Here is a 25,797-nt window from a genome sequence, read left to right as displayed (position 1 = left end):
TCAGCAAATAATTTTGAAGAGGAGATAGCATTTTCATTAAAAAAAAAAAAAAAGAAAAAAACCACAACAAAATGTTTCCTACTTCATAAATAGAAATCAGGGAGAAATTAAATCACCAAATTACCTGCTACAATTTACCAGTGTAAACACAACTGCTTTGATCCTCTTTAGCAAGTACACAACTGGAAATGAGAAGCAGAAAGTGGAACTGTCACAGTGGCATAGGCAAAAGGATTTTCTTGCATTTTCTTTTGAAAGGGCAGCCAGAATATCAAGGCTCATGTTTAATCAGATGTACTGTAGGCTCAGGAGGGAGAAATGAGAGGGAATTACAAATTACTGAAACAGAAAAAAATCCACCATAGTTCTTTGAATTTCCTCTTTTAAAAAACCCACAATATTGATCTCCTGGGTCAGAAACAACTAGAAGAATGTTAAATAGAGATAGATGGCACAAATGAGCTTGAGGGTTCTCTGTTAAATATTCCATAGATATCCACTGTTGTTCTGTGATTAACTGTTGTTTCTTAAACTGGCTCTCATCACTATCTGCAAGGAGATGGGGTCTTGGAGTAGCCACCAGGAACACAGGACAGCTATTGGAAATTAGAAATGCAGAAACAATTTTCTAAGACCACATATTTTGCCTTTGATGGCTTTTTCTTCATCAGCAAGAATTCTGGGCTTGCTTTTCTCAGCTTTCTCCAAAGCTACACAGGGAGTGGCAGAACAGGGAAAAGGGGCACAGCACAGAACACTACAGGAGCTACTTACCATCCCCAGGGAGAATCCTTTTTACCACAGTGTAGCACACAAAGGAGCTACATTTGACTGCAAGCTCCAAATATAATGCTTTGAGCCCAAAATCATCTAAGAGAAACTAAGAACTAGAAAATTCCTGATGAGACATCCTCAGAGTGAGTGGACTTGGACAGAAAACATGATACAGAAGTAACAGTGAGTTTAAAATATTATTATTACAGAACAACAATGGATATCTATAGTGCACTGAAGAAATGGTACAGTCCTGTAACTAAAATGGTGCATAGGAAATTAAATGGATTTTCAAATATAATATTCACTAAATCATGGACAGTGATCAGCAAAACCTACAGTGCATACAGGCACTGAACAGTCGTGGTGGCTTAGTGAATGAAAATCTGAGTCATTTCTGGATTAATGCTCTGACATAGTGCCAGGGGACACTGTGTTGCTGGAGATATCATTATTTCTCTGAGACATTTTGTCATTTATATCCCACGTTACATTCCAGAAAATGACAATTACCCTATTCTAAAGAGGACAAAATCAAAAGGCCAGCTTTCAGCTTGACCCTAGAGGGGTGTAAGAGGGAATAAAATATATCTGGTGCACCTTTGAGCAGAATTCTCTTCAAGCACAGGGGGGAGGAGTTGAGGGGGTATCTCCCCAGTGCCTGCTCCACCAGCTGAACAGAGAGGAGAAACATGAGAAAGGGGAAAGGTTCCACACTCCTCTTCTCACATGCCAGATTGCACATAAGGAGTAGAGGACTAATAATCTGTTTATTTTTGAAAGTAGGAAAGGCAGATTGGGTATTGCAGTGATATATGGTCTGCAGCAGTACAAAAGTTCTTCCACCTTCCCCTGTTCAGCTGTGTGCACATGTATTCAGCTCCTGTTTAGAAAGAGATAATATTAAGAAATTAGAGACTACCAATAAAAGGCAAGGAAAAAGCACAAAACCTGCCTGTTGTAAAAACTCATAAAAGTTTTCCTAAGAAACAGCATGCAAGACATGATGTTTCACTCAAATTTCTATTAAATAAATACATTCTGCCTACCTAAAATTCATTTCTTGTTTTGATTTGATGAGTTCATCATGCTTGGTTTCTATTTAGTGCAGCAAAGATTATTCTACTAAAACAGAATTTGTATGTGGTAAAATTAATTTCAGAAATATTCTGATGTACATAAGTTTCTCTGGTTTCCAAGAAGAACCCCGTGGCTTTCCTCCATGTCCTAAGTCTCCTGCAGAACACTGGCACCACAATCCCTTCTGGCTCTTCCAGCCCGAAATACTGTGACTCTTTCCCCAAGCACAGCAGCTCCTCCTGGGAGCTTCATTGTGAAACATTTGGGAAAGACACCTGAGGATGTGGAAGAATGACAGCTGCAGAGCAGAGGAAGGGGTTTTCAGGTGAGGGGGATGGTGATTTATCCCAAGGAGTTGACCTGCAGCCTTAATTAACCATTCATATCTCAGCATCACAAAGCAAGGCAGACAGCCATAGCATTTGTAATGCTTTCAGAAATTACCATCCTGGATAATCCATTTATACATTTTTGCCTAAATATGATCCCAGGACATGTATTGAAGTTACCATTTCCAACTGGCCCATCTATTTTCCTATGAAGAAAAATCAGATACAGTGTGGAAGAGCAAAGAAGTGCCAGCTCTGTGTTAACTATAACAGCATGCAGACAGCTATCACTGCCAGCCGAAAATTGAGCATCAATTTTCATCAATGAAGTATTTATTAAAACTGTGTACAGAGATGACATGAGCTGGGACTGAAGCTAATGACACTGTGTAGACTGGTGACCCCCCTTTTCAGACCCTGCATGATAACTTGCTTGGCATTAGGTATTGTGGGCAGCATCATACTTTACTCTCCCTAAAGGCCTTCACTTTTAAGTTTTTAATTTCCTGTAGGTCTCAGCAGTATGAGAAGGTCTCCCAAGGTTATTTTGCTCACTATCTGACCTGGCTGCTGGTTTCCTTATTTTTTGTGGTTTGCAGGGGTGGAATACACAGCCTTGCAACCCCAATTTCATTTATTTATTTATTTATTTGTTTGTTTTAGAAACTACATTAATACCTGTGACTGCACTTACAGGTGCGCATGTAAACACGTGCAGTCTCCAGGTGTACCATAAGCAAAATTATATGCCCTCAAAACATGTCGTATAATATTTTTATGAATATGTTTTATATTTTGCAATTTTCACTCTCCCATTTAAATCCAACAGATTTGCCAGGGCGGGTGGATGGGGCTGAAAAATAAGGAAGTTCCCGAAGCGGTTGGCAGCAGGATGGGTTCCACTCCCGGCCGGCTCCATGGCCGCCCCCGAGCCCCTCATATTGCGAATTAATAACAATAATTGACGCCTTCAGCCAGGTTCCCTCCTCTCCGCAGCTCCCGCAGAGCTCTCTGCCCGCTCTAGAAACAAAAATAGCGCTGAATTAATTAACGGGACGGGGATCTCAGCCGGGAGGGGGCCCCGGGAGCCCAGCGCTCCGTCACGCCCGGGGGAGCCGCGGCCTGTCCGGCCCTGCCCGCGGGCAGCGCGGGTGCTCGGTGCTCCGGGCAGCGCTGTCCGGGCGGCGGGGAACGGCGGCGAGGGGAAGAGAGGGAGGGCGGCGGCGAACCCTGCCCTCTGCCCTCTCCGCAGCATGGGGAAGGCGGAAGCGACGGAGCCGGCCCGTCAGGCCGGGCGGCGGCGGGGGGGCAGCGCGGCGAGAGGCTGAGGCGGCCGCGGCGGCGACGGGCGGACTGACGGAGGCAGGGAGGGCAGCCCGGTACCGAGCTCCCCGCCGGCACCGAGCCGCCACGAGCGAGGGGAGGCCGCCGCCGGCCTGCGGGGCCCCGCGGCGGAGCGGCCCTGCCCGGGGGATGCCCTGGGGGCGGCGCGGGGCCGGGCCGGCGGCAGCGGCGGCGGCGGGCAGGGCCAGGCCGGGCGCGGGAAGGGCGGCGGGGCCGGGGCTGCGGCGGGACCTGCAGCCCCCGGCCATGGAGCCGCAGGTGGGGCTGCCGGGGAAAGGGGGGACCCGCGTGCTGGTGAGGGCCACCCACGGCCAGCAGCGCTAGAGGAAGGACCAGCCGAGCCCCTGACAGGTGTCTCCGCCGTAAGTGCCCTTACGCAGTCACTCGAGGACTGACGGACTTTGCGTTTGTTATTGCTGCTGCTGCTGCGATCTCCAGAGATGATGTTGGCAGAGCAAGCCCAGAAGTGGTTCCCAACTCACGTGCAAGTTACGGTCCTTCAAGCCAAAGGTCTGAAGCCAAAAGGTAAAAATGGCAGCAACGATGCCTACACCATCATACAGCTGGGCAAGGAGAAGTATTCCACCTCGGTGGCTGAGAAGACGCTGGATCCCATCTGGAAAGAAGAGGCCTCCTTCGAGCTCCCTGGACTACTCATGCAGGAGAATCCAGAAAAATACATCCTGTACCTGATTGTCATGCACAGGTCGCTTGTGGGGCTGGACAGGTTTTTGGGACAGGTGGCCATAAGTCTGAATGATATATTTGAAGACAAGCAAAGGCGGAAAACAGAGTAAGTCATGGTTGGGTTTTTTTTTAATTATAATTTGTATTCTTTGGACAGTTGGACTTGGGGAGGGTGGGAAACAGTAGCCTTATTATGAACGTATGTACTTTGAAATGAAATTAGTACGTTAGTCGTTGATTCTGTGTTCACATCTCTTAACCTATACAGTTATGTCATTGTGGCCTGACCTCTTCCAGAGAAGTTTACTGTAATCAAAGTGCTTACTGTGCACAGGGAAGGACTGTCAATAACATTAACTTTTCTGACAAACTCTTGTGTGTAACATGAACTCATTACAGTGTGTTTTTCTAAGCAGTTTTCTCTGTTCTGCACAGGGCCATACCCCCATTCATCCCCTACTTCAGTTTGAGCCGTGCGTGAGACTCAGATGCCCTGAAACCTGGTGTGGTTCTCTTTAAAATTGTTTTCCTTCAGTTGCTTTAACCACGTGTGTTTAAATATTTTATATTTATGTTTTAGTGGTCAATGAGCTGTGACTTAATGAAGGCTTACCACAACAGCACAGTGCTTTGCTCTCCTGATTAGTCTTAGGCCATGATCCCACAGGCTCCACTGTACAGCAGGCCTCAGCTGAGAAGACTGAAGAGAAATTTCAGATCTTGTGGTAGCTTCCATCCCTACCTATGCAAGCCTTTGTCAAATAAAACTGTTTACCAGGAAGTTCACACACTGGAATGGAAAGAAAGGAATTAAAAACAGCCCAAAGCATCATAGCAATCTATTAAGTTGAACTGTACTTATCTGATTCTCTGAGTTTTTCAACTCAATGAGTAATGTTGTTGTAATTCCTAGACAGGACATGGTTGCACAAGGTATTTAGTACCAGTGTAATTTATCCTCCATGTGTTTGTGTAGCTCAGACTGTAGATATGAGGGTACTGCAGGTATGCCTGTGACTCCTTGCTTTGGGTTTGGTTTAGATCTGCTTGTCCCACAGAAGCTGAATCAGAACATGGAGACCTCCAAGTGAGCTCTGTGTTGGCAGTGACATGTGAATGCTGACAGAACTTTCTGCTGCGGTTATGAAGATCCTGTTCCAGGTGCCTTTCCTCCTCCAGTGTCTCTTCAGTCGAGTACAAAGGCTCCTGTGCCCAAATCTCAGCTGTTAAAATTAAAGTCTGGTATCCATAGTGATGGTGGGTCTGTGGTGAGGTGCTGGTGTTTGCGTCCAAGCCACTGAAAGACTGGCATTGCTTGTCTTGCACAGTCTCTAACTGTGCTGGGGTTGAACCTCCAGCAACATTGGCAGCTGGAGATGGAAATTTGTATGGTCAACACCAGGCAGGGTTTCTTGGTCAGACAACTGCTTCTGCTGAAACCGCCTCAAAACCTGGTCCTGCTTAAATGCATGGTCGAGGTTGGAGAGCACCAAAGACAAGTCAAAGCTCTCTTTGCCCTGGTGTTTGTTTGTTTTTGTAAACTGTATTTATTACAAAGCCCTATGTTCACAAACCATATGATAGGAAAGAAGTCTGTGCAGAATCTCTTGTGGGTTCACTGTCTGGAGTATTACACTTTTTAATTGCTTACCTTTTGTAGGGACAAACCAGTTATCTTGATGCAATACATGGAAAATGCCTGTAGCCTTAGGGTCTTAATTTCTGTTAACAGTTGATTCGAGAAGTTTCACTGCTCTTTAGACATGTATCTAAAAAGTTCTTGAATCATTGGTTGTAATTATCTTGCAAGTCAGTAGTCAACTGCCTTAGTTGCAACACCTAGCAACACGGTGAAAAACAAGGTGAATGAATGAGGGAGGAATGCTACTAAAAGTAAAAACTGTGACTCTAGATAGAAATATGTGTTCAGGAGTAAAATATGTAAATTATTCCGTTATTACTGTGAGTAACAAAACTTCTTTTCCCTAGAAGAAGAAACATAGGCTCCTGCACCAGTTTTAGCAAAAGTAGTACTGGAGTCTTGCAAAATTATTCCAGAAATTTTTAAGTGGGGTAAGTAACACAGTCCTTGTGATAGTTAAACAAACATTCAGATCTGCAGTATTTTTACGGGAAGTTATGCTTAGCAGGGCTCCATAGGTGTTCTTTATTTTCTCATTTCTTTCTCTGAAGTGTGAGAGAGGAACTCCTGCTATGTAGCCGTGAAGCAGTTCCACCCAGAGCAGCGCTGAAATCACCACGGCTCCCCGGGAGCGCCGCGAGCTCTGCTGCACAAGATGGGGGCCTATGGGGAAAGTTTTACAAACAGCCCAAGTCCTTTCTTCTGAAGTTACTTGAGCATTTAAGATTGCAAATCTTATTAAAAGTTGATGGGTGTTAGGCTTCTAGGGCTGAACAGCCGTACTTGTAAAAGTCTTATGTAAGTGTAAAAGTGCGGCTGGGCGGCAAGTGGGATTTTTGGCAGCGCGTTCTCGCTTAACGCCGATTTAAATTCTTACGAGGAAGGAGCCACTGAAAGTCCAGTTTTCCCCTTGGTGTCTTTAGGTGCTTAGAAACCTCAAAAATGTCCTTTCTGAAACTCACTTTCGAAAACAAGTGACACTGAGTTCCTAAGTTCCGATGTTTTTGAGTTTTCGTGGTTGTGTGCTTTGTGTGCCCCTGTGCCACGCAGGTGTGTCGTGGCCGTCTCCTTCAAGCATTTGTTGGAGATGTGGATGCAAGATTTGTACGTGTGTGTGGGATGAGGGCAAACTTTCAAGAATAGATTTACGAATGCAATCTCAAACAAAATACTCTTTTTTCCTTCCTCTTTATTAAATCCTTTTTGATAGAAAATACTCCTAGTCCTATGTTGGCAGTAAACTAAAGGTAATATATTTGGACCTGAAGACCTTCTAACTGTGGCTATGGTGTGGGAACTGAGACACCCAGCACCTTTCAAAACCAAGGCCAATGTCTTTGTTACCAAAGCATTCTGATGGTTGAAAGCTATATTCATTGTTTCAGAAACACTAATCTGTTTTATTAAGCAATGTTTTTACTTTCAAATATGTTCAACAGGCTTGTGCTGTTATTAAATCCAGAGTTATTTTCTTATGTTGATGTAACCTTAACATTTCTTGCTTTGTTTGGGGATGAATGAGATCCAGTTATTTGATGAAGTGTCTATTGGTAATATTTCTACTTTTTAATATATTTAATAGCTTCCTCTTTCCAACACAGCTGTACATATGGTGCTGTAAGAGACAGACTCAAGAGTCACCAGGGTATTGCAAAAAAGATATTTAATATTCTGCACAATGCTGAACCCTGTCAGCAATTCCCTAGTGCTTTTTTAGTAAGGAGGTATGAGAAGTGAAGGCTACCAGCTGATTCTGAATTCCTAGGAAGACCATGGGGTGTGTGACATTTGGCTTTTAACATATTTTTTTAATTTAATATTTTATAATTTGAAGAAATAAATTTCAAAAATCATTAAAGACTCAGGAACATTATGTTAGGGAAAAATAATCTTTTTTTTTTTTTCTTTAGAGCTCTTTTTGTTACTTGTCACATCTTAAGACAAATACTCCCCACAGTAATGTTTTCAGGCAGAGACCTCATGATAGGATTTGTCTTGTGTTCTAAGAAACTTGCTCTGGCTCAATTCTTAATGAAACAATGTAGTCTATTTACTATAACTTAGTAGGGAAAATTTTGTATACAGCATTATACAAAGTCCTTTTCCTTTCTGAAACTGACAATTTTTCAAATTCTTAAAAGTAAAAATTTCTGGAACAGTTAGATCCAGCTGCGGCTCACATGGTCCCTCACTAGATCTCTTCCAGAGACTTCATCCAAAGCATCTGCAGGATCCCAGTTCATTTTCTTTCTGCCTTAGTGCAGAAATGCCCATTGTACTCTGAAAGTTCGTAAATTTGTGTCTCTGACATCTCTGCTGTAGTTGGAAATGGACAGGGACTTTTTACTTCTGCTCTTTTTTCCAGAGCTGAAAACTAGGCTCCAGATGCTGAAAAATTTTACTGATTTTTTTTTAACAGTTCAAAAAGCTTTGGAAAAACTTCTTTAATGGAAGTGTATTTAACATAAGTTTTCAAATGTTACATTTCTGACATGGCTTTCATTTTCTGCAACAACATCGCGTGGGTTTTTAAATTCATCCTAAGAAATACATGACATTTTTTTCCGTCTGCTCTTGCAAAATAAATATACCTCTTCTACTCTTCCATTTGAAATGTAAATTATGATCAATGAATGTATTGCTTTAAAGCATATATACTTTTTTGTAAAATTTCAATTCAGTTATAATTCACAGTTGCCTTAATGCTGCTGTTAATCTGATTGCATAGCATCAAAACAGATTCTTGAATTACCATGGGATAAAAAAATGCTCATTTGCTGACATATCTTAATTTACTGAAGCATTTTTCAGTTGTTTTTTGCAATGACTGAACTTAGATTTTTTTCTTCCTGTGGGCTAAATGAACACAGCACTAGAAGAACAAATTGCTGTTAACTTTCCCGAAGTTCCTTATTTCCTCAGCTTTTGCTTCATCCTTGTTACTCTCTAATTCCACTCTGTTTATTGTCCATTCCTTTATGAGCTTTCCTGGACGGTTCATTTTATTGTACATTCAGCTGATTTAAGATGTAACACTTGTTTGGAATGCTGTAAATTTGAGGAGGAAGGTGATGTAGAGTTATTATTTCTTATGGAAATGTTGGAGGAGACATCTTTTATTTGTGATTTAGTTCCTCCTCTCCCTGGGGTCTATAATACCTCAACAACACTCCCCTCCACACAACACAGATTGCAGAACTTGTTAAAAAAAAATGCTTGCTTGAGCATAATACAGTGAAGGAAACTTGGCCTTTTCTAAAGATACTTCTCAACTTATATTGATCATAAAAAAAGGAGTCAAAACCAGCTTCTCAGCAAGCAAAGAGAAAGAACTCATGGTTGACCATGATCAGTACCCCTGTGTTGTAGGCACCGACTTTAGTGCTGCTGAGCTTCCTGGAAGATATGCAAATGGTGTGACTTTTTCCAAATTAATGTGCATTCTTTCTTGGCAGCCTCAGTCTTGGATATAAACTCCCTCTTCAGCTGCCTCTGCTCTGTCCTCTCTCTCATCTGTAGCAGCATAAGCAAGAGGGAGGCTTTAAAATACATCTGGAATTATGAACAAGCAAACTACTAGTAAATAGATAATATATGGGCTCAATACTTGTTAATGAGTGGGAACCATTTAAATAATATTTCTACAAAACATAAAACACTATTATTTACTCATTTTTAGTCTTAAATTCAGTTTAAACAAGAAAAATGCATTTTAAAGGATGAGCTTCAATAATAGTGGAAATGGCAGGGCGTAATAGAAAATTATTGTGGTTAAAGCAAGAGAAAAATCTTGTTCCACTCAAGTCAAAATGGGAAGAATAGTAAATGAGAAATTTGTTAAAGGCACAGAAATAAAGGGCAGCCTGGAGATTATATATGGATTATCTTGTGGTACCACTCATTAAATGTAAAAAAAAAAAAAAAAAAAGAAAAAAAGGAATGTGAGTAGTGAGGAACAAAAGAGAAAGATAGTTATGGGAGAAAACAAAGTTTTGCCCAGCTGTAGCTTTATGGACTTAGAGTGATATTTTCAAATTATTTAGTAATATTCCCAGCATTTATATTTTGACAACAAATCTGTGCACATCCTCTCAACAAGTCATAACTCTGAGTCAAAATGTCATCTGGATTGAAATGCTTCTCCATTTTCTGTGCACACAAACACACACTCAAATAACTGGCCTTAATTCTCATACCTCCAGTTAGTGTGTTTCTAACACAGAAGTATTCACACATAGTCTTTAGCCAAAATAATAAGTAAACTAAAAGCAATTTAATGACTTTGATTCCAGTTAGCAAACCCCGTAGTGAGGGTGTTGTGGTACCTGTCAGTTCCCATATGTTTTGTGGTGTTACAATGTCACTCTGTAGTATTTATTTTAAACTGCTTTGGATATCTCATTTGTTGGCTTCCAGAAAGTAAGAGTATTCATCTTTGTGAGTGTCATCACTTATTTTAATAAATAATTTGTTTTCTTCTTAATTTTGCTTCATACACGATGTAGTCTATGCTCAGCCCCTTGCCTGAATTTTCCTGCTTGCTGACTTTTGGGGCAGCCTCTCAGTATGGTACTGGATTATGATTTATCACAAAACGTACTTCTGCATTTTTCAAAGTGCATACGCTGCTAAATGAAAATGTCAGATAGTTCTGGGCTTTGGATGTTTTTTTTATCAATTAGCTGTGGACATTTATGTTAGTGGGCTTTTCTGAAAAAAGTTTCTTCAGTATATCTAGTTGGACAGTAGTCATCAACTTTGTTTTTGTGACAGCTGATGGACATGGTCTGTCATTGAGATTCTGATGGTCTTTTATAGGGGTAAGTTTAGAAGTATCTACCTGTATAGAAAATTCTCATTTATATGTAGAAGATCATGATTCTGATTTTTGCATGTAAAATCAAGGTCAGAAGCCGTGGCAGATGCTGTGGTGATTATGTGGCTTTTTGCAAATCTTCTTCGGTAATTTGTGAATTGAAATAAAGGTTTGGCAAAATTCTTTGGGCTTTTCAGCAAAGGAAAACTAGATCAGCTCAACAGATAATTACTGGTAGAGTGAAGGCAAAGTGGTGTATTTGAGAAGCAGAAAATGGGATAATTCCTTCAATACTTTCCATCTTTGGCACTGTCCAGAAGACAGTCAGGAGATCATCTATCATGCACAGGATGAATGTGCTGGCTGGAACAATTAATTCCTGTTGAAATTGGTAGATAAGTTACCCAGTGGTTTTGAGGCTGTCAAAGCATATAATTAAAATGTAATTGAAATTAGCTAGTGCTTTTTCTTACCCATGCTGTCAGCCCATCCTGCTCACTGTTACATGATGAGCAGAACAGGCTGAGTGATGCTTCTTCAGAGGACAGAGAGAGATAAGACTTGGAAGCGTCAGATTCTTTGGCAGATTTGAAGGACAAATAGAATCGGAAAAGGGGAGGAAAAAAAACATCTGAAAGTCAGTAGACCACTAGCTATTTAAATGAAATAGACAGGCTGGAGTTTTGTAACTTGCTCATTTATAGTTGCTTTTTTCAGTTTTCACCTTTTCTGTCTGCCTTCCCCAAGGTCAACTGGTAAGACTGCACAAGTTAGGAGAGTTTGCTTTTTCCAACCCTAATTGTAGGTGTGGCCAAAATCAACTAATTTTGTCATGGGTAGAAGTAGCCATGCTGCTTCACATGGGGATTTAGCTTTTCAGGGCTGCCTGGTCAGCAGGATTTTTCTTATTTAGCCTTGCACACTGAGCTTCTCTTTGCACATTCATGCAGAGCAGCAATTTATAGAATACTTAAAAGCAGAAATTAACAAAAACTTGTGCAAGACAGGCAAAGTCCATTAGCACACTGAAAAACAGATGAGAGAAAGAAGTGAGGGTTGTTCTGATGGAAGCCATAGGGAAAAAGTCAGAATTAGAGGGTGTATGGAGGACATTGCCCTACAGAACATTTGAAGGTGAGAGCAAGAAGAATGAATGTGATTCCAAAGGCAATAGGGCTTCCTTTGAAGTTGGGAAAATTTGCCAGACTTTGTACAAGGTCTGTTTAAATAAAGACTGTCTGCAAGACTGGATGTAATATTTGGTTATTAAGTAAAAGGGCATCTGCTCTCATAAAAGCCACCCTGTTTTGTTCATGTATGTTATTGGCTATTTTCCTACTTTGTACAGGCTTTCTATAGAATAAGCTCGTGGCAGCCTGACAAATGGAGCATTTATTGTGGCTAAAAGTACTGTAAACAAAACCAAAATAGCAAGTTTTATTGGCTTTTATAATACATTTCAATTCTTTAAATTGGCAGTAGTATAGTGGAATTTGGTGTTTTAGGACCCAAATGCTGTTATCTGAAAACAGCGGACTTCATTTCCCAATTCTTTTTTCTCTCCTGTATAGCGCTGGTTTTTCTATTTGCTGCTCACGCCCATGTGTTGTCGAAACAGATTCTAATAAGAAACATTTACAGACTTAGTTGCTCGTTCACGTGCAGCTCCACATAAATGCATTGCCTGCATTTGTTCTCATCTGTTTAAAAAAGTAATTAGTTGCCTTTGAATTTTGAAGAAAATCATGATTTGAGTCTGCTTCTCATATTGTCTCGTTATGAGCTGAAGCATATGGAACCTTCATTATAAGTAAAACAAGATAAACTCTCCAAGGTAACAAAGAAACCTCCTTGAAATGCCTATGAAAATTAAATATCTGTCTTTCATACAAAGATTTGATCCAGCAATCATTATTCAAATAGGAATTCCACTGAAGACTGGAGGAATTTTTCTGGAGTAAAAGAGTTTATGATTAAATTCTGTTGGAATCAGTAGCAGTCTTGAACCTGGTTCCAGTGGGACCTTCTGTTGTCTTCCTAGAAAAAGGAGAGTTTGTTTTCCCAGCTGAATTTATTTTTAATGTCAAGTTCTTCAAGATACACTTTGAAAACAAATGTAGAAGCTATGAAGGCAAGGTATTACTTGTGGGCTTCTCTTTAAGAGGAGATAAATGTCAAAATAATACATGGCATTTGCCCTTAGCAAATGCAATGACACAGTGTTGTTGATTGAGTGATAAGAATGCCAATAATTGAGTTAAATGATTTTTTAAAATAAAAGACGTTCTTCCCCATAGCAAAAGCTTAAGAATTTATGTCTTCTTGTTCTAAAATGAGTGTCACGGATCACTGTAAGGTTTCAATCATTCAGAAGCAGAAACAGAAAAAATCACCAATTTTATCAGAGATAGAGTATTAATGTTTGAACCGTGTGAGGAGAGGGGAAAAAGTATTACAATGTAGGCTGAGCCGTTAAATTTGAGTGCCAGAAAGTGAAGTCCTTTCTGCCTCCTATATTTCTCAAAATACTCATAAGCCTTATTTGTGCTGGTGTGTTTGTTTAGTGTGGCTGAGGAGCCATGGGAAGACTTTCTCAGGTCCAGTATGGTTTTTGTTCGGGGGTTTTTATCTGCAAAGGAGCTGTCTGAGCAAGGCTTGCTCATTATGGCTGTTTATACTTTTTTAAAGGGAATATATGTATATATTTTCTTTTAAAGAAGAGTTTTAATGAAAGTAGGCTATCTTGTCTTCCAGTTTTTGCCATATTATGTAGCACAAAGGCAATTGACTTTTGGTTCTGTTTTTGTTTTCTGTAACAACTCTATAGATGACTTAAACTGTTTCTGGAATCAGTTACCAAAGAAGTGAAGCATTATTAACTAAAAGGAAAAACGATCCATCTTCTTCAGACACATATTCCAGGTTTTGTATTTCATTTAAAGTATATAAATGAAGTTACCTCATAACAGAAGAAAAGCTTTTTTCCTAAAGATTTAATTATCCTTCTACTGGTTTGAGCTTCTGAGTCTACTGGTCTGGATTCATGTTGTTCATGATGACAACATGAGAGGAGATCTGATATTTTTTAATTATTTTGCTTTAGTATGTAATATAAAATCTTGTGAACATCACAAAGCAACAACAACAACAGCAACAAAAGGCCTAATATTCTTTATCTTTTTGTCATGTCTTTGGTGTGTTACTTTTGGAAGTATTTTCTCAACTCAATACATGTAATCTCTGCCTGAACATTTTATTACAGCTGTCACATTTAAAATATATTTCTGAAATCTGAAAATGAATTGAGGACTACTGTTCTCCTTTCCTGACCTTTTTTTCTATATGTGGCAGGATTGAATAATGTATGTATAACTGTACAGTATTTTGTATCTGTGTTAATAGGCAATTTAATTTCTTAGTCTCTCCAATTCAAAAGTTACTGGTGGTAAGGCACTGTTGTGTGTCTGTGTGCATGGATTTCTCCTGACAATGTGTTTAGAGCACTTCTTTGGAGCTGGTGGATCTGAAATATGCCCTTGTGACCTTCTGAAATAGGGAAGGGCTCTTGGTGATGGTTGTGGAGAAAGGATTGTGTGTTGGTCATTCATGTAGCTGAAGCTGTGGAGGGAAGCTTGAGCCATAATTCTGCAGATGCTTCCATGGGACAATGGAGCACAATAGGGAATGAATAAGACACTTGGATAATGATAAAGCTTTTGCTGGACCTGGCAAAGAAGCACACTTGGCTTTTTGAAACAGATGATCACACCTTTGATCTCTTCTCAGGGAGTGGGGATTTATGTCATGGTTCCAAAGGAAATATTTCTGAAGTTAATCCTGCTGGTGACCTGCAAAAGAGAGGATGCTGTTGGATGCACCTACGTGCTCACAGTTGTGCTTGTGGAGTTACTGTCAGCATCCAGAGGGGAGGCAGTTGCAGAATTGAAATGGTAGCTGACTGTTCAGGGCTCTCAGATACTTCTTAGCCAGCATTTCTGCAGTTGTCATAAATCTTAACCAGTGCTTAGAAGGAAGGAAAGAGGGGAAAATGTTTGCTAGTGTGTAAACCTGAGCAAAATCTAAGGCGAAAACGTTACTAGGTCAAGTAGTTGCCATATAGAATACATTCATATAATCTCTACTGAATAAAGGACACTTGAAAATTATTTAAAAAAAAAGAAAAGAAAATGTATCTGTATTTATAATTAAGTACAAAATCTTCTTCATAAACAGATGGAAGCCCTAAACTTTGATGATGTTTGGTCAGCTTCCAGAGTTGGTTTTGATTTTGAAACAGGTGAACACTGTAAAGAGCTTCTTCTTCCTTAGTTGTTTTCTCTTTGAAAACAAATATAAATGAAGAAGTTTTTCATTACAGGAGTGGTTGAATCTTTGATATAGGATTTGGGTTTTTGCACTTTAAATTGTTCTAACCAGATGCGTTGAGCAACTAACCAGTGTAATGATAGCCTTCAGAAAACACAACTTAATTTGCTCTTTCTCCTTTAAGGTGGTTTCCCTTAGAATCCAGACAAGGGAAGAGAACTAAAGACAGAGGAGAAATAAACGTCAATATTCAGTTTATGAGGAATAACATGACAGCAAGTATGTTTGATTTGTCAATGAAGGACAAAACCAAATCCCCATTTGCTAAACTAAAAGACAAAATGAAGGGCCGGAAAAACGATGGGACGTTTTCAGACACATCCTCTGCAATCATCCCAAGCACTCACATACCTGATGCAAATCTAGAGCTGTCTAGTGGTGAAGTGCAAATGAAATCAAAACCAAAAAAACCTTTCCTCTTGGGACCTCAGCGGCTGTCCTCAGCTCACTCCATGTCAGATCTAACAGGACCACACGTCTCCTCAGAGAAAATGAAATCCAGCACTGTTGGCTACACCCATCTCTTCAGGCGTCAGCTGGAGTCCTTTGGTTCAGTGGATGAAGGGGGTAAGTAAAACTCATGACTCTAATAGCTCACTGCTCTTAGAGCATTCAGAATCTGTTACTTTAGTCTATGAAGCACTTACAAGGCCAAAATGTTAAGAGATATTGCTGGCCTATTTTTAACGCTTTCTTTAATTGTTGGTAACTCATAACTGCTGTTTCTGAGCATGAGAAATAACTTGCAATGCTCATGATGTATGATAATTTAGCATTTTCTCTTATTATGTCCTCATCTGGGAGTATATTGCATTCCAAAGGGGAAGAGGCAAAATAGCATCTTGTGTGAAATAAGTCCAATTAAAAAGTCAAAAACTATCAGCAAATTTTAAATGTGATTTATACAAAGAACTGAAAATACTTTGCATTGCTCAAAGTTATTATGCAGCCACATGCTATTGTCTCCTTCTGTAATGGCACACCAGTCATAGCTGTCTTCTCTGTAGAACTTTGTTTTCATGCAGGAAACAAAAATTTCCTGTGGTGCCTATCCATGAACATTTCTGAAACATGAAATCGAGGCCACAGCTGTTAGGTTTTTTTTTTAATAGCATCGTTGCTCAATACTGTTCTGAACTGAGGCTCAATTGCAAAGCTTGGAGATCTAAGTTAAAATGGGTTTTCTGCATGTCATAAGCTGTGATATAGTGTCTCATTGATAATATACTAATGACAGATTATTTGCAGGGAGTCTAAAATCTCCACACAGAAGGACATTAAGTGTTGATACTTCTAAAATGAGCCAACTTGACAGCACAGTTGATGAAACTGCACTTGAAGCACAAAATGACCCATTTAATGTGAGTGCTTCGTTACCCCAAAAATTTGCTACACTGCCAAGACAGAAGAATCCATTTGAAGAAAGCCCAGCAACGTGGGATCAAAACATAAGTCTGTTTTCCAAACCTGTCGAGATCAGAAAAGAAATTAAAAAAGAGAAAAAAGAGAAAGTTAGTCTTTTTGAAAGAGTGACTGGAAAAAAAGATAGCAAGAGGTCAGATAAACTTAGCAATGGGGGATCAGAGAGTTCTACTGACTTGAAATCACCGGGTGCATTTGGGGAAGCTCCTCAGGAGAGTTTTGATTATGATTCGACTAATCCGTTTATGGCAAACTTCAAGCCTACGAGCGTGTTGCCATCTTCAAGGTAGGTTTTTGCTGTATTTCAATCTGATATCTTCAACATGTTATATAAATGAAAATGTGAAGTGTTGAGGAACACAATCTTTGTACTTTATACACGTTTGTATCAGTACTGTTCTGTTTCTAAGTATGTTATGAACTTTTTATATCATTTGATCGTTTCCTACTTTGTTTTGAAGTGACCTTTTTGTTACTAATATGTACTGTGAAGGTTCATGGGTGCTTGTGGAAGACCTTGTTTGTGCTTCAGAAAGGGCTCTCCCTGAAGTCCTCTGCTTTAACTGAACGTTTATTGCTAATTTATTACATTGCCCTAAGTCAGGTTCTGAGAGGGAAACGTTTCAAGTGTAAGGGGAAGAGGAAACTGAATAACTAAGAGTGGTGCAAATAGGAGTAGTGAAAAGAAATCCTGTGGATGTCACTATTGGGAGAAAAGAAAAAAAAAAGAGTATTTAGGTTGTATATATTAGAGTACAAGAATTAAAAGACATCCTGTTTCTAAATGGGAGCACCCACATGAACTCTTATCTCACCTGAATTCATTTGGCTCGCTGCAGCTTTGCTGAGTTCTGTGTATTGAAATTGTTGCAAGAGGCAGCAGTTTATGTCTTGAGCAGAATGAATTACAGGACTGATAAGGAACTTTGATTTAAATAATCCATTTTAATCTTTGTTTGTCTATCAATGCTTTTACTTGTTTTCCTTAAGAAAAAGTGAAACCCACAGTTAGTTTCCTTCCTGGGTTTTGTTTGCTAGTGAGAAAGATAGGTTGTCTCTTTATACATGTATAAATATATTTATATATATATATTTATATACACTGCCACCCACATATACTGTTCACAATAGATAAATGTTTAAGAAGTTAATTAACTTTCATTCCTTTTTTTAATATATAAATGCCAGAAATTAGCAGTCCTTGCTTTTTCAAGGTAATGATTCATTTCTATGTAATGACTTCAATTTGGTAGAAAATGCATTTGAAATTAAAATGCTTCTAACTTGAATCTAAAGGCTGTAAAATCAATCACTGTTTTAAATTGAAAACATGGTTCTAAAAATTCACCTTTTGCTGTGTAATAATTCCTTAATTAATGACACAAGAAGCATTTCTTTTAAAAAAAAATCTTTTTTGTTATCTTGTTCTCTTAAACAGAGGGATCTTATTGTGTCCCAGCTCAGTTTTTCTCAAGGGTTAGAATGCATAGACTCCTGATTTAAACTTAGAATCATTTTCTTAACAAAACTAATAATGGATGTGAATTAGGGAAATGAACTGAAATGGAATTTGTTGCTAGAAGCTCATCCTACATCAACAAATTTTCTTTTTAGTGCCTTCAATGGGTCCAATCAGTTCCTAGTGTCTTAAATAGCATGTTTATAGACAATCTTAGAATATTTTTTATTTAATGAATTATTTCTCTGGATTAGTGTAAGGTTAGGTTGTAGCTTGGTTTGTCAGAAGTTAAACTTCCATTTAAATAAGCTGCTTTAAAGAGAAATAATTCAAATAACAATTAAAATTGCATAGCATTTAATTTTTTTAAATGAAACACTGTATTCAGGCAGATGCTAGATATAAATAGTGAAATCTTTTGAAGTTCTTGAAGGCAGCAAATCTTGATAAATATAAAACTTAATGGTAATCATGATGGACTTTTTTTCTTTGTTTTGTAATTAAAAAACTCATCACAGTGCCCATTCAGAAGGACTCTAGTCATTTGTTTCTGTCTTTGTATGAGAGTCCCTTTTACTAGTTCTTGACTTTTATGTAAACATAAACTTTTGATAAGACAAATAGATACTATTTTATTTTCAAAAAGCCAAAAATAATAAACATTCTGACCTTTTTTGTGAGACAGCTATTATGGCATAATAGCTAGCATGCAATAAGTTAAGTTAGAAGCTCTTGATTTTTATATGTTCCATTATGATGTTATGTGCAAACCTTTTAGATTTAGTTTACTTTCAAATGTATCTTATACAATTATTTTCTTTTGAAGTAGAAGCTAATACAAAATGTGCATATTTAATAAGTTTACAGTTTACCTTTTATCTGTAGAGGATTTCTCAAATGGAATCTATTTTTAATTTTTTGAACCAATAATGCTGAAGAAAGAATTTCTGTGACTATGTGGGCACAAAATAAATGAGGCTGGGTAGCAAATTTAGTATGCAGGGAGCTTGGACAGGGAATTTAGTCTTTGGGTTGTGTCTTATTTATTCAGCATGCTGTTTAGCTCTTTTGGATGAATCCCATTTCTGCTAGTAGACCAGGCAGTGCATTTTTTATTAAGGTGTGTCCAAAATCAGTGTTCTGTTGTGGAAGAGGTGTTTGCTTTGCAGGTGAATCTCCCACTTAACCCCACTTAGCTAAGCCTTGGTTTGGGTGATGGAACATCCTGAGCTGGATTCCTGTCTGATGAAATCCCACTGGAGGATGTGTTCCAGGAGCACACTGTAGCCATAAAACATCCAGTCTGTGGGACCAGGCTGGACACAGAGCAAAGTGGAAGGGAAAAAACCCAACCCATAGCAACCCTCTTTCCCAGCCCGCAAAAAAAATCAACCAAACCCAGCTCCTTCATGTTTGTAGTGTGAGTGTCACGTTCTCAGTGCTGATGAAGCCACATCTGTAACCTTAGTGGGAGGCTTTTCAGTGACTTTGGTGAACTTTGGGTCGGGCTTCAGTCCATCCTCATTAATTGTGGTTGGTAATGTTGACTGAGCAGTAACAATGTGGAGAACAGCAGCTCATAACATCAGCTGGGTGAGTGCTGAATAGCCCATCCTTGAGTGCTTAGCTGGCTGTCTGCATGCTCTGTCACTAATTACACTTACTTACTAATTAATTGAATGAAAATAAGTGCATCTTCCACGTGTTGCACAGCTGCTGATCCAAAAATTATAGAAGTGGTTCAGCAACGCTTGTAGGATTTTTTTTTCCAAAAGCAAGTATGCCAGGATTATTTGAAAATTATTATTTATTTTTATTGCTAATATTTATTATTGTTGTTTCAATAAGGTTTTAGAAGTATTTTGGAAAAGCAAAACAAAACCAATTTGTTTTGCATATAATACTTATTGACAGGAAATCACAAAATATGCACCCCTAATTTCTGTTAATCTCTGATCTGGCAAAGGTTTGTTCCCTGGCTTTGGCTAAATCTGTAAAATAGGGATGATACTTTATCTCCTGCAAATGCTGAGTGGATAAATGAGTATTTTTAAAATGTTTTTATAGATATGATATTGCAGTGTTACATAAGTGTTAAGACTGGGGCTTCCATTGTCTGTTGTAGGCATAGTAGAGATATTTATGAGCTGATTATGTGAAAACTTAAAAATGCAGAAGTCTCATAGTGAAATAAAAGATGCTAGTTTTGCAAATACTACAAAATCTGTTCGTTCCAGAGGTTTTTCATCATACAGCTAATGAAGAATTTTTAAGGAAACCATGTGTAGTGCTCTTAGCCAGCATTTACCAATAATACTTTTGGTTTTGTACCTCCTAATGCACTGTTTTGAAACTTTTACCTAATATTACCTTAAATTACACTCATTCTTACAATTACTGCTATTGTCACGGCTCTCAGGAGCTTAATTTGCAGTCAGAAGCCACGTGGCTTTTGTGTTGAGCACAGTTAAAGAAACTGAGGGTGCTCCTGGAAAACAAAGATTGTTTTGTGCCATAACCAAAGCTTGTGCATCGTTTTTCTGAAATTGTTTTTGTTTAGGAAAATACATGACACTACACTACAGGCTAATAAACTGATGTGAAAATTTCTCAATTTACACCACTTGACAAGTGCTAAAAGAAAAGCATCTTTAATTTTAATGTGTTATTAGGACCTTTTTAGAGAGATTGTACAAGTTATTAACAAGGTCCTCTGAGACAGGAGACGGGTAATTAACAGGACCTACAGAAAGGGAGTGTAGGTAATTAACAAGATCTTAGGCACTGGACACAGGGAGACAAATAGTCCAATATTTAAAGCTGACAGGTTGTTACTAGTCAGATCAAATTCCAGATCTGGGAAACTGGATTGGTAAGTGTTTGGAGCTTTCTACTAAACGTTATATAAATAAAATATATACACATACACAAATAATGTCTGTGTCTATATATACACACATACGTATACATGAATAGAGAGAGGCATTAAAAAAACCCTTCTAGAGTAGCATTTCCTTGACCTAACTATTGTTAAACTTCAGAGAAAAGAAGATAAAGCTTGTGTCTACATACACATTACACTTTATCTCAAGTTGTGGCAATAAGTGTGCTACATTCTAAGCAACTATGAAAGACAGAATAGTGGAGGAGAAAGAAACTTGTGTCTTACTCGGATTCTCTGTAGCAATTATGAATAATGCTCATATTTATAATATTAGTCGCTGGTGAATTGGAGCATAAATTATGAAAATATTACTTTTTTTTTCTGTATTCTCTTACTGCTTCAGCAGTTTTTCAAATTTGCAACTCAAAAAAACACCAACCCAATCCTTCCACTCTTTTGCATCTTTCTGCTTGTAATTTCTGAATGTCGTGATTTTCTTGAGCCTCTCTCCCACCTTCATCACATGTGGCTGCTAGAGCTGCCTGTCTCCTCCATGTCACAAATCAGGGACTGCAGTTTTGTTTTTCCCAATGGAGGCAATGTTTGAAATAAGCAATGTCTCTGCATTTTGATATGGTCATTATTAGATTTGTTAAAAAATGAGTGAGAAGCCATGAAAACAGGAGGCTTGTGATAACAGCAATGTGTTTGGATCACATTAAATTGTTGAGTCTGAAGAACAGCTGATGTCTGCTACATTTCAGCAAACATTACCATTTTGAATGTGTGATGGCCAGGTGGTTAAAGGAGCTTTTGCAACATCCTAGCGTTCCTCTGGGTTCCTGCTTGTCACTTGAGCTGTGACAGCAGAGCAGGTGCCTGTCTGGAGTCAGCTGAAGTTCTAAAGTAAAACCTGTTATCCCAAACCACACTGAGGGTGAGTTATTAGTGCAATAACTTCAGCATAATCAAAGTCACTGCTAAATGGTTTCAGTCTTGCAGAGTTACTGGCAACAGCTCCATTGGAATGAACCCCAAAAGTTGCCTGATGAGAGCAATGGATTGTAGTGGCTGTGTGTTTCTCTGCCAAATAGGAAATCCAGTGTACAATGCAATTCACTCTTTCTACTTTTCACATGCCTTTTGCAGAAATGTTACTCTCTAGATATTGCTGTGCTTGCTAAAGCAATAAGGTCTGTTAAGACATTTTAGCACGTTTATTTCTCGGTTAGTAAAAAAATGACATCAGATGAACTATGGTATTTTCAGCATTTTGTTTCCTCTGTCAGTGTTTGCATGTCCTATTTTAAGAACAGTGTACTTCTGCATTGCTTTTCTTGAAATTAATAACTTTTTTTCAGTTCTCTACTGAAATTTGACTAGACTTTAGTCAACTGTGATGTACAGTCTAGGTAGAATATTGATGGACTATGACAGTGCTTTAATTGTACTCTTAACTGTTAATATTTGTTAATTCAGGGTGGTAAAGCTGTCAGTGGAACATTATTTCAACAAGATAAAATACATTGCTGGTACATGAGAGGTAAAGAAAGATTACAAAACAAGCAGAAGTCATGCAGAGATTCTTAGTCTGTCCAGCCAGAACTGTTATAATCTGATTTAAAAGATCAGTGCATGTGATAAGAGAAAAATGAAATCTTTTGGAAAGCTCCTACAAAGCAATGGTCACAGCATTTGAGACAAGGTGGGCTGGAGCAAGCAATTCTTTGAGGGATATTGTAGAAATACTTGGTATTAATCTTGACTTTTGCAGACTCCTCACCAGCAATCAGTCACTCCTAATTAGTTGACTGTTTTAGGAATACTGTTAGGAAAGTTCATCCTGCTGGCTGCATGACAAGATTTTTTCAAGCTTTCAGTCTCTTGGTGCACATTAGGGCATGTGAAATCTTTTTTGAGAGGATGCATGAGGCATATCATCTTTCCCAAGGGAAAATGCACTGCCTGTTCTATTTCATTTTTAAAAAGAGTAATTTCTTCTATTGTTTCTTTATTAATAAATGCAGAAACTATGTAAAAGCAATGCACTTTCTATTTCCTGTTTCATTATAAGAACTAAGGATTACTTCTGCTCTTTCAATAATTATAAAATGGATCTGTAAGTTTCAGTGTCAAATTTATTTTTAGGATTCTTTGATTTGTTTGTTTGTTTGTTTGTTTGTTGTTGATTTAGAGTTCTCTAATAATAGGGTCTTCCAGTAGAGATGCTGGCACAACTTTTAGTCTAACAGTTCTTTAGTGGTCGTTTGAGGAAAAAAAAACCTTTTTTGCTATAGCACAACTCCTAGAAAAAGGAGAAGTATTTATATACTTACAGTTCCAACTAATCAAGAAAAGGCAGTGATAGACACAAAACCTGATCCTCTTTTTGTGTCCCCCTGGGGTTACCCAGGCTCCAAAAGGCCACAGAGCATGCCTTGACAGCAGAACAATTTATACAGTGAAGTGTCTTAAATGATGTTCTCCAGAATCTAATTGCAAAATAAATGGTAATGTGCTTATTCTGTTCTTGTTTGGCTGCCAGACAAGACAGTCATTGCTTCTCAAAATATAAAGTGAGCTCTGCATTGCCAGGCACAGCAGGCTGACAATAGTCTATGGAAGGCTAAGTTTCTGAATTTCATTAACTGTATCTGATTTTATTAATTTCTTTTGTTTTTTGGTTTTTTTTTTCTAGTGCAATAGTAATAACCTAAATGGCATCCTAATATTTCAAGATTTTGATATATTTTGTGAGAATCCAAAGAAAAATTGCTTAAGCACTGTAGTAAGAATCAGTCCAAGACCAAGAAATAGGGTAGGAATAGGAATTTCAGCTTTAATGAAAAGTGAATATGGCAGAGCTTTGCTAATTACCTGTATGCAGACATTCCATATTAAAGGAGAGAAACTGAAAGCTCACACTTAGCTCATTGGTAAAATGGATATTTTACAGAATGTTAACATAAATTCTAATACTTTGAATAGTGATGATTAATGTAAATACCCTAATTTTAATTTCTAATAGTATACACTACTATCATGTAACTAATAAGAATAGCAAAAGATAAGTGAAAAGCTTTTGCTCCTTAAGAAAATATTCCTTCCATGGAGCATAATTTAGGAGTCTGATTCCCATTCATTATGTTGCCAGACTAAATGGCACTAAAATGTTTAAATCAGTTCTAGGAAAGATTTGATAAAGATTGTTTTAATCTCTAGGCATTAGGAAGAGAAATATTTAAGCAGCCACTAGACCTGATGTTTGAATTTTTAGCTACCTTTAAATTTCAATAGACAAAATTATAAGATGCAGTCATAAACTTGAGCTTGTGGCACATCCTGAACTCAGCTCCACTGTATTCTTCCTATACAAACTGTAAATTATCAACATGCAATGGAAGTGTTTAATTACCATTAAAAAAAAGTGTTATATTAAAAAAAAAAGTTTCATGGAGTTCTAAAGAAATGTTTTTAAATAGAGAAAGTACAAAATAATACACTTGCTGTGGTTATAAAATAGTAACCGAAACCACTCTAAAGAACCAGCACTGCAGTATATTTGTCTCCATTATTAGTTTATACTATTTTTATTTCTCATCACTTTCTCCCCTGAGGAGCAGGACAATAAAAATGGTTCTTGTCTCACATGAGCTAAAATTGAAATCTAAGATAATAAAACCCCAGAAATTCAAACAAACTACTATTCAAGGAAAATCTATAAAGAAAGTCCTATCCAAAGCTGTAAAATAATATAGCACAATAAAATAATGGATATGATTTAATCTAGTAAAAATGTCTGTTATATAAAGTAACTGTCAAGGACACTAATTGAATTCCCAGATGAGTGGAATGGGGGACAGGAATTAATTGTTGTGCTGGATTGGAGAAGTCTGTTCTACCTAGAGAAGGGTGATGTGCAGGTTGGGTAGCTCAGTGTCACTTCCATGATCCTGCTGCAGCTGATTTTTAATCTGTGCTGGTAGGATTTAGCTCCCTTTTAGCAGCTCCTGTCTGGAAGGTGATCTGAGAGAATGAAAGTTTATTACTTATAAGAGACAAACTGGTAAAAATCAGTATGAGACATCACCTGGAGGCACATAAGGCACATGAAAAGTCAATTTGTTAGAAAATAAATGCATTTTTTATTTGTAAGCTGAGCAAATTTAGTTTGGGAATAATTTATAAACAATAATTATAGAATCCCACAGTGCCAGTTTTTCACAATCACTGTTCACAGTAAGCCTCACTCAAAAAAAAAAAAAAACCTACAAAAATCCAAAAAGATACTTTTTCCCCAAGCTGTGAACATGTGAACTTCTTTCATAGCAGGAGTTCCCTGCCAGTTTATCCAACCCTAGAAAAAACCTCCAGAGACTGGATTGTAACTAATACTATCACTGTGAACTGTGACTGTAGCACAGGAGAAAACAATGTTATTTTTATTCTTGTTTTTGATCAATGATTTCAGAATGCTTTTAGGAAGTCAAGAGAATGGCTGCTCAAAGGAAGCTTGTGATGCTTGTAGAGCGTGGGCTGAAGTCCTAGAGGCCTGTTTTATATAATTATTGCCAGTAATCAAGTGAGGGGGTCCATTATTATGATGAAATTTAAATTTCAGAATAAATGCTCTCGTGAATTTCAATACACCAAACAGACAACTCCATTAACTGTTTGCATTCATAATTTTAAAGGATTTTGTTACCTGCTCCTCAGACAGTGAAATAGGAGTGCAGTGGTGAGAGTCTGCATCTGCTCACACTCACCTCGGGCTGGGAGCACTGGCAGGAAACCTTGCAGGGCTCTGCAAGGCTGACGAGCTCCCACCTTCCTTAGCAGACACTTTGACTTAGAAAAATGTCATTATATGCAATCTCAGCACCTGTTTCTTCCTCGAGAAGCAGTGTATTTTCTACAAACCTCCTTAAAGTATGAGTAAGAGTCTTCATAGCATTTGGATTTTTATTGGGGAAT

General features: G+C 38.3%; 1 protein-coding gene across 1 annotated transcript in view; it reads left to right on the top strand.

Moving 5' to 3' along the window:
• Positions 1-3,830: 3,830 nt before the first annotated feature.
• Positions 3,831-25,797, top strand: part of RAB11FIP2 (RAB11 family interacting protein 2) — a 32,169-nt gene continuing 10,202 nt past the window's right edge. Inside the window, exons 1-3 of the mRNA XM_014872558.2 lie at positions 3,831-4,320; positions 15,183-15,625; positions 16,307-16,766. Of these exons, the coding sequence (XP_014728044.1) occupies positions 3,968-4,320; positions 15,183-15,625; positions 16,307-16,766 (1,256 nt within the window). The 5' untranslated portion in view covers positions 3,831-3,967. The remainder of the gene's footprint in view (positions 4,321-15,182; positions 15,626-16,306; positions 16,767-25,797) is intronic.

The sequence above is a fragment of the Sturnus vulgaris genome, chromosome 8 (assembly GCF_052056855.1).
Source record: "Sturnus vulgaris isolate bStuVul1 chromosome 8, bStuVul1.hap1, whole genome shotgun sequence".
Lineage (NCBI taxonomy): Eukaryota > Metazoa > Chordata > Aves > Passeriformes > Sturnidae > Sturnus > Sturnus vulgaris.
This window is presented reverse-complemented; position numbering and strand designations above follow the sequence as displayed.